Source organism: Phyllostomus discolor, chromosome 6 (assembly GCF_004126475.2).
Source record: "Phyllostomus discolor isolate MPI-MPIP mPhyDis1 chromosome 6, mPhyDis1.pri.v3, whole genome shotgun sequence".
NCBI classification, from domain to species: Eukaryota; Metazoa; Chordata; class Mammalia; order Chiroptera; family Phyllostomidae; genus Phyllostomus; species Phyllostomus discolor.
In genome coordinates this window covers 14415439-14426650 of record NC_040908.2, presented here as the reverse complement: position 1 = coordinate 14426650, position 11212 = coordinate 14415439, and the positions used below count along the sequence as shown (strand labels likewise).

Here is an 11212-nt window from a genome sequence, read left to right as displayed (position 1 = left end):
ATAGTTTGAAGTCTAGTGTTCATTTGCGTTTATGAACTGTCTTTTATCTGTATTTTTATTATTGTTTTCATCACTTTTCTTATTGATTTGTAAGAGTCCTTTAACATTAAAGTTGTGTTTATGATAAGCTCATAAGTCCTTGATCAACACAGCAACTTGACCTAACAAACATACATAGAACATCCTACCCGACAGCAGCAGGACACACATTCTCCCCAAACAGACCAGGAACGTTCTCCAGGACAGCTCACATTAGGCAACAGGTTTCAATAAACTCAAACAGACTGAAATAATATGAAGTATGATCAGTGTGAACTGTGAACTTCAGAAGACAATGAGGCGTCAGCGTGTGGGAGAGGCTGAACAAGAGCGAGGGCAGGGGCCATGTGCTTTTTGCTCACCTTGGATGTGAATTTAAATCTGCTCTAAAAAATAAAGTCCACTAAAGACTTGATAACTGGCATGCTAACACAGTAAAAAAAATTATACCAAAGCACACCCCAAAATATGCCTGAATTCAATTTTTTAATTCATAGGCAGAATATTCAATATTCCATAAATAATCACTCACACCCTGAACCATAGAAACTCCCCTCCACCTCCAAATTTCTTCTTACACCTCAAGTCTGGGGCAATGAAAATACTTGGTTTTAAAAGAAAGAAAAAAAAGGAAAGCAAAGTCCTTTGTCTCCTCAAGCCCTTTTGGGAGCAAAACCATGGATGGTGCGCACAAAAAGGATGGATCATTTTGTGTTCACTTAAACTCAAACTCCTTTAGGAGAAATGAGACATTAAAATGCTGAGGTCATCTAACCACTGTCATTTCTGTCATTGACAACTGGGTTATTTTGGGGTGGGGCAGGGGAGGCACATCCCTCTCTGTGTGAAACACTCCACCCCAAGGGCGGTGGCATTTGAGAATGGACTAGCAATGCTACAGGTGTGAGACCAGCAACATTATCTGCCTGGCCAGGCTCTCTATCTATAGTAAGGGCGGCTGGCCCATCAAGCTGGCCTGCTCTACAGCTGACGCCGTAGACTGAGTACAAATAACCAGAGGAATCTGGAAACGTATTTTAAGACTTAGAAAAACAGAAAGAAGTGTTTCGAATGAGTTGTTATACAGTTTGCAGGTCCACGCAATTTGTAGTAACTAAAGTTAGTAAGAGATAACTGTATTTAAACTGCCCCTGTTTTATGCCACGTTATCTGTAGAACTCCAGCTGTGTGTGAAAAGTCAAGTTACAATGTCCAGATGTGACTCTCTGAAGTGTCAGTGTACTTCTGTTCTTCCCGGAACACCAACAGTCGTCGTCTGTCTGTCAGCACCCGAGTGTGTTCCACTAGCCCACACTAGTTCAACGTGCTGGCTCGGTTTGGATTCCTGTTTGTTGAGTTCTGCAAAAATGAAACATCTGGATGTCTGGTACAGCCTTCACGGCCAGCAGGTGCAACTTTGGATGCCGCCTCCTCTGGCAGAGGAAAAATTCTGGGCAATCCCAATATTGGGTCAACCAACCGCATCTATTAAACAAAGCCGATTCAGGTGTCCGGTGTCCTTGTGAGAGGCCGTGGGGACCTCAGTTAACCTAAGTTGAAAGGAAATGTTGCACCCCAGGATCACATGCCAGAAATGAAATGAACCCAAGGGACAGTACACACATTAAACCCAATGAAACACTTCTAAGTGGCGTTCTCTGAAATGCTGGATTGAGAGAACTCTGCCCAGCAACCTTGGCTGGACTCCATGTCATTGTCGGATAGTGTCATCACTTTCTTTCCCTGTTGCCAACCCAGGATCACCACACCAGCCCCCTTTTCTACTTGCCTTGAATCTAGGCCAGTTCCAAAGCTTCACTACTAAGAATCAACCCCATTTGTTTCTCCCATCTAAGTACTAACCAGGCCTGGCCCATCTTAGCTCCTAAGACCCCACTTTTTTCCGACTGGGGAGGAAGGAGTGAGGAAATGGCACATGTCCTGGGACCCTTGGACAGTCTTGCCCTTGTTCTTTGCCAGGCCGGGTCTCCAGTTTCTGTGAAAAAGGGCCACGGCTGCCCCTGGGACAGCAGGCTTCTGCCCACGCAGGCCATTGACTTCCCAAGGAATAACACCCCAACAGGGAAAGGGAGCAAAAATGAGTGGGCAGTGCACCTCTATTGCTTCTATTTTGAAACATCCAGGAAACATGAGATGGAAACTGAAAACCCGTGCAGTTGACATACAGTCTCAAGTCAAAAATTAGAAGCGAGTTTCGTGATAAACCCTTGACCCCGAGCTCTTAAGTTCTAAATCTTTCACTCACTGCTTTATAGAATAAACCAATTAATAAAGTCCTGGCAAGGAAGAAGGCACCCCAATTGCTGGCCAAGAATTCCCGTAGGAGACTCTTCCCTGCTTTTCCCAGCATAAAATACATCAGCTGTCGAGGCCAACCACAACTGGGACACGAACCGCAGCTGTGAGACGGTACAGCTGGGGGAGCAGGACGGGACGGAAGTGCGTCTAGAACCCCACCGGGCCGAGTTCAGAACGACGGGTGTGGGCTTTCCTGGCCAGCTCAGTTACTGCCAGTGGTTACAACGCCTAGGGGGTCAGGGGGCATATTTTGTTCTGTCCACAACTATGGGGATTCCTGTGTGAGGATTCAGAGAGGACGGCTAGAAAGCAAATCTGTGTCCTTTATTCTACCTAGCAGGCACATCCCGGAGCCAGATGCTGAATCCTGCCTCGACAGGCTGCTGGAAGGTTCCTGGGGCCCAAAGCACACGACTAACTGGGCTCTGCTCTCCAGACAGGTGGTAAGGTAGGCAGTAGGGAGAACAAGAACCTGGAGGCAGAGGACCCCAGCACTGACAGGGATGGTGAGGGAGTCGGGTGACGATGTGAGGGCAGTAAGGGCCTTGTAGGGCCTGGGCTGGGCGTTTCGAGGCGAGAGGGCTTTCCACCCAGGCCCCTGTATCCACACTGCATGCAGACTCGGAGCTGCCGTGCCCCGCTGTGCCCTTCTTCTGGAAGTCCCTTTCCTCTTCCTGCTGTGGTGAAAGTACGGGAGCAGAAACAATTCATCGGGAACCAACGCGGAGGCCACTTGCTGGAGCCCACCTTCGGGGAGGAGCTGTCTGGGGCTTCAGGAAGGAGATGGCAGGCAGGAGACGAGAGACGAGGCCAGAGAGGCCGCCAGCCCGAGGGCAGAGGCTGGGAGCTATGCATGTGCAAAAGGCCAGAGAAGGGTTCGCTGGAATCGGGGGTTGGAGGCCAAGATACCCCCTGGTTCGGGAACCCCTAAAGACGGAAGAACTGGTGCAGAGGCACCTGGCCACTTGGCTAGAAGACAGAACCAAGCACCAAGTGAAAAAGACCCCACACAGAACTGCCTCCCTCTGCCCCCAGCAGTCTCAGATGGCTCGTCTCAGGTAGAGCCCAGTGGCCGAGGAGGGAGGGCCTATTGTTGGGATATCGTGGCAAGTGCCCAGTCCAAGAAAGCCACTGTGATGTCCTGTAGGCAGAGCCAGGTCCAGCGGGCAGCCTCACTGAGCTGTGTCTTCACGCAGTCCCAGGTCACCTCACCTCTGGGAAGAAAGGAGAACGCAGGTGGGGGCGGGGAAGTAGTGGTGTGCGGCTGCGTCAAGTCATGAGGCTGCCGCTCAGCCCTACACCAGCGTGGCCAAGGGATGAGCAAGGGGCAGGGCAGAGTGACAGACTGAAGAGGAGCCTGGAAAAAGGGCATGGGGCTCCCGTGCTCCTGCGGGAGCCCTGGGTGAGAGTCTCACCTGCAGGCCTCGTGGCAGCGCTGCTGGGCCTGGGCCAGGGCCTCCAGCAGCATGTGCCACAGTGGCAGCAGCACGTGGTGATAAAGAAGCAGGAGCAGCTCCCTCAGGGAATGGAGCAGCTGGGTCAGGACATCAGGGAGCTGGAGCACGGAGAACGAATGGGGTTAGGGTGCTCGGGGAATCCATCCTGGCCCCGAGGACCCAGTCCACGTTGGGCTGCCCCTCCCCAAGAACTCAGCTCCTAGGGAGACCAGCCCTTCTCTGACCTCCCTGTCTCTGGCTTACGCTCTGGGAGAGGCTGGCGAGGCCGTCACTGAAGCAGGCACAGTGGGCAGAAAGGAAGCTGACTGTGGCGTTGATGTGGGTCCAGGCCAGCTGCAAGCTGGGCCTCACTGTGGTCAGCAGGTGAGAGCCCCAGGCCGGCAACGTCGCCTCCAGCCAGCTGTAGGAGACCGGGGAGAGGGGGGCTGAGCTTCCTCAGGCAGCATGGCTCCCCCCACGGACTGTCAGTGCCCTCACACTCTGAACGCCCAATCCTTCTCTCCCCGCTCCCCTCCCCAGGAGGTGCTCACCTGTAGCCTTGCAGGCTGTAGGCGTAGATCTTGGCACACACTTGTTGGCCAGCAGGCAAGAAACCGGACGACTGAAGCAACCGGCCAGAGAGGGAGGCTGGGTAAAGGGGGCCTCTGGTGAGCTGGGAAGTGGGGGGAGCGGGCGGGGACTGGGCAGACAGACACTGTGGGCTCCAGAGCACACTGGGAAGGGCGGCACAGGCCCCAGGGTCGGGGGCTGAGCCCATCTCCTGCTGGGCCTGGTGAGCAGGAACGGTGCAGCCAGGTGAAGCCCTGGACTGAGGCATCAGAAAGCCTCCTGTCTGGCGTCTGCCCTTCTCCTCACCAGCTGTGATCTTAAAACTAATGGATACATCTTTCTGCACCTCAGTTTCCTCAAGAGTTAGAAAGGAGGTAACACCTACTTAAGTGAGACCATGAGCACGAGAGCATCTCTATACTGCAAAGCACTTGTTCAATCTGAAGTGGTAACGTCACAGTTGTGGACACAAGTGTCTGACTGAGAAGCGTTTGTTCTACAGCATCAGAGCAAAACTGTGCGGGGGCGGGGGGGGGGGCGGGAACAGAGGTGCTACACCCAGCTCTACGCCCCACCTCCACACTGCCTCCATTGCCTGAGGATCCCTGCTTACCCTGGAAAGAGCTGTGGGACCGGAAGTCGTGGCACAGGAAACCTATGACAAAGATCAGCACCAGCAGGAGCAGCCGCGTCCAGGGCAGCCGCCGGAAGCCCTGAGCCTGCTGCAGCAGAGCCTAGGAGGTGGGCGGGCAGGAGCAGTGGTCAGCGGGAGGGCGCAGGTCTTGCCTCCCAGGCAGGCCTCAAGTAGGACTCCCAGGGTGAGGGGCCAGCCCCCACGTTACCCCAGAGGCAGAGGGGGCTCCAAGGATAGGTGGGGCAGGAATGCGACACAGGCCCAGCCTAGGGTGTGCCAAGACAGAGACGCGGAACAACGTGTGGGTTGGGGAGGGCCTCGTGCCAACACCTTGCAAGCGGCGTCACAGGGGACAACATCCTGGTTATTACAGCTGCCTTTCCTCAGCAGCTCCTGGTTGGTGAGGCTGAAGGATTGAATGGTTTCTTGCAGAGACTTCTGTGCCTACGGGATAAGAAACATCTCAGCTGAGAGTTAAGATTTGGCCTGTGAGGGAACCCTGAGCCGCCACCTTGCTTTACTTCCCAAGTCAAACGTATCAACAAAGCCTTCTCAGCGAAGCGGGGACCGTGGCCGGGGGTACAAACCCAGAACCCAGACGAGGCTCTGCCTGCCATGTCCTTCCAGCTCCTTACCTTCTTAGGGATCTGCTCCCAGGACCTGAGCAAATGCTCCAGCAGCAAGCTGTGGGGGAAGCACAACCCCTTCCAATCAGGAGGCCTACTTGGCCCCTCCCACCCTCCGCCAAGCCCCTGGCTGCTTCAGACTGAAAGACTGCAACCCCCCCGCAGCAGGCCAACAGTGTCACAGAGGCCATGCAGCAATGTTCCCCTCAGCCTGAGGGGCATGAGCCTGAGCAACAGTCACAACTGTCCCCCTTCTGCTTCTAGGACAGGGACAGGCTGGGAGGCATGACCCCACCACCTGCCTGGACTGTGACAGATGCTTAGGGTACAGCTGCCTCCAGACACTGGCGCTGAGGGGGTCCACCTTCAGGCATTCGGTCAGGCTGCTCAGGAGCTGCAGAGGAGACGGGAGCAGGGCAGACAGACTGCTGGGCCTGGCGCTGGGGCCGGGGAGAGCACTGAGAAGCAACCCCCTGCTCCTGAGTGACACCAAGCAGGCAACACGCCCACTCGAACGGGGGGAAGTGGAGAAGTCACGCCCACAGCCCAGAAATCTCAGAGGCCGTAAAGGGGGAGGCTGGGGCCCTGAGCTAGACCTTGAGCTCTAAGATCACTCGTCTGCAAGGGGGAAGACACGAGAGACAGCCAGATGGGGGCGTGCTGTCCTTTCAGCTCTGTTCTTCTAAGGGTAGAACACGGCGGAGTGGGGCAGGAGGCTGTTGGGAGCGAGCTGAGGGGTGTCCGGGAAACTGGTCCCTGAAGGCTGAGCCTTTGTCAGCAGATGGTGACCTCTGCAGCCGACCCCTGGAAGGGAAAAAGGAGCCTCCTGCCATTTCCTCACCTCTTTCTTCATTGCTGGAGGGCAGTTAGGGGTGGCTCTGGACAGGAAGGAGGGGAAGTAGATGTGCAGGGTGGATTCCGGCTTCGCCCCAAATGCCAGCACCTTCAGTCGGGGGTAGAGCTGACACAGCTGCTCCTGCAGGCTGGGGCAGGGGTGGGGAGGGGAGCCAGGCTTAGGCTTTCCAGGGAGTTTTGCGCCCCGCCCCCTCTGCCTGCCTCAGGGTCCACACCCTGCCCGAGGAGGGGCATCTAATGACCTTGTAAGGGCTCTGAATTTTGTTAGACTCAGAGACTCCCTGGAAAATCTGTTGAAAGTCATGGACCCTCCCCCCAGGAGAATGCCCACATGCCAATCACACTCAGGGTCCATCTAGTTTCAGGGGGTTTCCTGACTCCTTGAACCTGCAGGCTGAGACTTAGATTTAGGGAGGCTGAAGAAGGGACGGAATACACTGCTGCTTCTAACCCCGCGCCGGGGCCCTTCACAGCAGGTGTGTCCAGGGCGGCCCACCTGGGTGTCAGGGAGTTGTTGGGCATATAGGCGAAGTCCAGAAGTGGGAAGAAGTCCTTGGGGCCAATCATGCCAAAGCCCTTGGTGAGATTGGGGTGCATCCTGCATGGGAAGAAAGAAACAGGCTTTTTGGGGGCCCCTGACCCAGGCCGTGAGCTCAGCTAAGACCAACATCTAGGAAGAAGGACATAGATGCTACCCCATATCTCACCCCTTAGCGGCGCCCTCCCCTTGCTCCCTCACCACCACATTCTGAGCCAGGAGGAGCTGGTCCTGACCCTCCTCGAGTCTGTGAAGACCAGGATCCCAGCGTCCCCTTTTACTGAAACAGCCACTTGGAGACACCTGAGCCCTCCCCTTGCTGTCCCCCCACGACTCACAGAAGCAGCCGATCCAGGTATGCGATGGCGAAGGGGGACAGGGACTTGATGCCCAGCACAGGCAGCATGATCCCCAGCCACACTGTGGAGACAAAGGTCGGGGGGAGGGGGACCTCAGGCACAGACCCACTGAAGGCATTAAAGAGGCGCTTCCTGGCTCCAGGCCCATCCCTCTCCCTTCCCCGTGGCCTTGTTACCTCTCAGCCCCTCGGTGAGGCTGGCGAAGCCCGCTTGGCCCAGGGCCCACATGATGGTCAGGCACTTCGATGGTCGGTTCTGGTGGGACCTCAGCAGTTCTAGGAACTGAGGAGACCAGCGGGAGAGGCAGGCTGGGATAGAGCAAAGCATCAGGGCCACCCCCAAAGCCAGGCAGGAAGAGAGCTGTCAACTGGGAGAGGAGGACAGGCCGAGGGGCGGTGGGCGCTGAGGCAGTGTGGAGCAGTCATTCAGGGCATGGGCGCTGGCACCAGACGGTGGCCCTCACCCACGCTTGCCTCTTGCTAATGGACTGGCTCTAGGGAAGTCATTGAACCCCACTACGGCTCAATTTCTCTTCTATCCAATGAGAATAACAGCAGTACCTGCCTCACACACACACACACAAAACACACGGTAGGTGCTGTCAGCTGTCACGGCTGGTCTTACAGGGTCCTCTGCTAGCTCTCGATGGGACCCAGCAGTGTACCTGCCCAGCGCCTCCAGCCCTAGCTGCCTGGTGTCCCCACCACCACCCTGAACTCACCTTGCCCAGGTTCGTGGTGGCAATCTTGGGCTTGTCTTGCAGAACGGCCTGGATACAGATTCGGTAACCGTGCAGTGACTCCCCTGGAGAGACGCACGTTCTTAGGCCCACACACAGGAACAGGCTCCCGAACCTGAAACCTTCCTGCTGGCAGCTGTGAGCCCCGAACTCAGGCCAGCAAGTCCTAACCTCCTCCTCCCTTTCCCCAAGTGTCAGGGTGAGCATGCTTCTCTCCTGGAAACGACAACCCAGCCGCTCCTGAAGCAGGAAAAAGGGAACAGACCCCCAAGAAAGGGCCGGGCCACCCCTCGTGGGCCCCTTGTACCTGGCGTCTTGTCCAGCTCTTGCAGCATGGTGAACAGACAGTGGTCAAAAAAGAACTCGAGAGACCCCGCCGCCTTTGCCAGCAGTCCTCGGATGACCCCACGCAGCTCCCGGCTCACCAGGCTGTAGGGATAATCTGGGGCGACAGGCCTCCACGTGAGCGCCCGGGGCGGAAGCCTCTGCCATCTGAGCACACTGGTGTGCGCCCTGAAAACGGGGAGTGCAGGCAGAGGTTGTGGCCTCCTCCCGACCCCAATAAGGCCCAGCCACGTTCATGGCCACGATGGTTTGGGAATAGCTCCACCCATGAAAGTCAGGGCACTGGGGTCTGTTACGAAGTAATGTGCTTACAGGTAGCCATTTCAGAATTTTCTTGAACCTGTCTGAGCCTGAGGGAGTTGAGAGAACTAACCGTGAGTATGCTGGCTCAGTGTGGGTTCACTTGGAGGTGCCTGGAGCTTGTAGTTCAGATAGCTGGCCAGGTCCTTCAGCCACACAGATGGGTTCCCAGAGAACACACTCTGGCTCTTGTCCAGTTCCTTCTGTAGAGCTGCCACGTCCAGCTGCCAGGGACACAGGCCGCCCATGGTCAGTCGTGGGTGAGTTGCAAATGCAGGAAAATTAGGCAGAGGTGGGAAAATGGTTGGACTAGGCGGTGGTCAGAAGAACAAAGGGTGTCTGCTTTTAAACGTAAGTATGTGGAAGGCCACAGTTTTGCTGCACCCAGGCCTTTAGAAAGTGTAGGACAGCTGGAATCGCTAATCTTAAGTCCCGGCACTCTCGGGCCCCTCACAGGTTCAAGGGGGGAAACAAAGGACAAGACGCACAATGAAAAATCACGGCTTCCCAGGGGTGAGGAACCACAGTTTCTCTAACCTCTTCCTGGTATCTCTGGGTTTCAAGGCTCTCTGCTCACCAATCCATGTTTCCCTACACAATTCTGACCCCCTTGTTATCCTAAGAGCAAACATTCTAAGCTTTGGGGTTTCCACCCTTGCCTGCATGCCTCGTCTCAACCAACAGTGTCCCAGACCCCACAGGTCCCTCAGCTGTCCGGCCCCCTCTGCTTCTTTCACCCTCCCTGCACCCCAAGCCCTCTCTCTTCCCCCCTGAAGTCTAGGCACACTCACAGCTTTCAGGGCCTCCTCCAGGCTGCGGAAGCGGCCCTGCTTCTGGTTTTGGTTGGTGAGGGTCGGCGCCTTCTTAGTCTGCTTTTTGTTCCCGGGTTTCTTGGGCTCCACAGCAGGGGGTGGAACCTGCTCCTTATTCTGCTTCTTCGAGATCTTCTCAAAGCCCCTCTCGTAAAGGGTGCTTGTCGTCTGGATGGGAGCTGACAATAGGCAGAGAAAGGGGGGCCATCCTTGAGTCAGGAAGCGTGGTCCCTTCTCCCACACTGTCACCCAACTCATCTCCGTGGAGGAGCGGCCTCAAAGCCCCTCCTTGCTGTCCTGCTGAGGGAGCAGGCCAGAGAGCCCTTTTGGTTGCTTCTTTGGGTCAAACAGCTCTTGAGATTCACAGAGATGAGGCTGCTGTTAGGACACCAAAGTCTGAGGGCACCAGCGGAGGGCTGGAGGCAGAGGGCTGGCTTCTCTGGTGAGTGGTTACTACTCTGGGAGGTCAGGACTTTTCCGAGTTGGTTCCACCCCGGGTCCTCTTGGTTTGGACGTGACAACTCCGTAATCAACAAGTGGCACACTTTCTCCACTGCTCCGGGAGACTTAGAGGAAACAGGAGCCAGGTGCCACTTAGAATAAGGCGCGGTGGGTGTCTAGCGTGTGCGGTGGGTGGGCCATTTCTCTGGGGCTGGGCCTCCTGTCCGTCCGCCCCTCACCCCACCTGCTGGTTACTTAAGGGGGGCTGCCCGCGACAATGAACCAGAATGCCTCTTCCCAGCGCTCGGCCCCCTGCCCGGAGAGGCCAGGCATCCTCGTCCCTTCGGACAGGTGGTCCTGGGCAAGGCATCTAACTTCGCCGGGCCTCGGTTCACTCGTCTGCGAAGCCAGGACGGCAGCATCCCTGGCGCTGTCTACCATGTGTGAGTCTCCCGAGACACAAGGCAAGGGGAGCGCTCGCCGAACCCGGGGCGCCGGTCGGCGGAGAGCTGGCGCCGGGAGGAGCCGGGGTGTCCGGCTGCTCGGTACGCCCCAGCAGGGGCGGGCCCGGGCCTGGGTCCGGGCCGCGGGCAGGGTGGATACTCACGGGTCAGGTTGTACTTCCACACTCCGTTCGCCTCCCCGAGCGCCCGGCGGTCCACTCCGCCGCCTCGCCCACTGCCGCCGGCCCCGGGCCGTCGCCCCTTCTTCACCACCTCCCAGCGCCCCCCACCCGCCGCCTTCGCTGCCATGGCTCAGACCCTCCCGCCCCCCCGTGGCCACCTCCCTGGGCTTTCCGGTCGGTGTGGACTCGCCGCGCTTTGCCACGTCCCCTCGCGGAGCCTCGCGGCGCGAGATGGCACCCGCAAGGCAGCCTGGGACTTGTAGTCTTTTGTCTTTGCCAGGTTATTCCTAGCGAGGGGTCGGGCGGGGGCTCCGGGCTCCTTCGCAGCAGAAACACCCAGGCAAAAATGTTGAGTCGCGAGGGTGATACATTCAGGAGAATGTTCTGCAGCAGCTACTGTGTGAAGGCCGCTGCTTCAGCCGCCTTGGAAATTTAACTGTTGCGGTTTGCCTTTCTCAGAGTGTGCCAGAAGAAGGATGGACTGGACATAGTTCTTTTCACCTCCAGGAAGAGTTTGTAGATTAAATGCTTCCTTCCTTCTAGGAAAGTGTTTGTTTTCTATTGCTAGTGATTA

At 56.6% G+C, this 11212-nt stretch overlaps 1 protein-coding gene across 3 annotated transcripts; it reads right to left on the bottom strand.

The window, feature by feature from the left end:
• Positions 1-58: 58 nt before the first annotated feature.
• TMEM214 (transmembrane protein 214) lies at positions 59-10832 on the bottom strand. Of its 3 annotated transcripts, none has more exons than XM_036027748.1 (17): positions 10621-10831; positions 9552-9751; positions 8834-8984; positions 8423-8557; positions 8098-8180; positions 7553-7658; positions 7356-7437; positions 6976-7077; positions 6466-6607; positions 5927-6018; positions 5586-5682; positions 5329-5442; positions 4978-5098; positions 4346-4442; positions 4059-4215; positions 3774-3913; positions 59-3572 (listed from the first exon to the last, which is right to left on the bottom strand). In XM_036027748.1, exons 1-17 carry the CDS (start codon positions 10763-10765, stop codon positions 3446-3448), a joined length of 2091 nt encoding a protein of 696 aa, XP_035883641.1. In that variant the 5' UTR covers positions 10766-10831; the 3' UTR covers positions 59-3445. The 3 variants fall into 3 exon arrangements, with proteins under 3 accessions (XP_035883641.1, XP_035883642.1, XP_035883644.1); XM_036027749.1 differs by having other exon boundaries at positions 5634-5682; positions 10621-10830; XM_036027751.1 differs by lacking the exon at positions 3774-3913 and having other exon boundaries at positions 3463-3572; positions 10621-10832.
• Positions 10833-11212: the final 380 nt, after the last annotated feature.

Excerpts from the sequence above, each read along its gene's own strand:
- TMEM214 (XM_036027748.1), bottom strand. The coding sequence starts at position 10,765 with ATGGCAGCGAAGGCGGCGGGTGGGGGGCGCTGGGAGGTGGTGAAGAAG. Across the intron at positions 7,078-7,355 it reads TACCTGGATCGGCTGCTTCT|GATGCACCCCAATCTCACCA; the intron begins GTGAGTCGTGGG and ends CTTCCCATGCAG. Across the intron at positions 5,099-5,328 it reads CCTGTGACGCCGCTTGCAAG|GCTCTGCTGCAGCAGGCTCA; the intron begins GTGTTGGCACGA and ends CCCACCTCCTAG.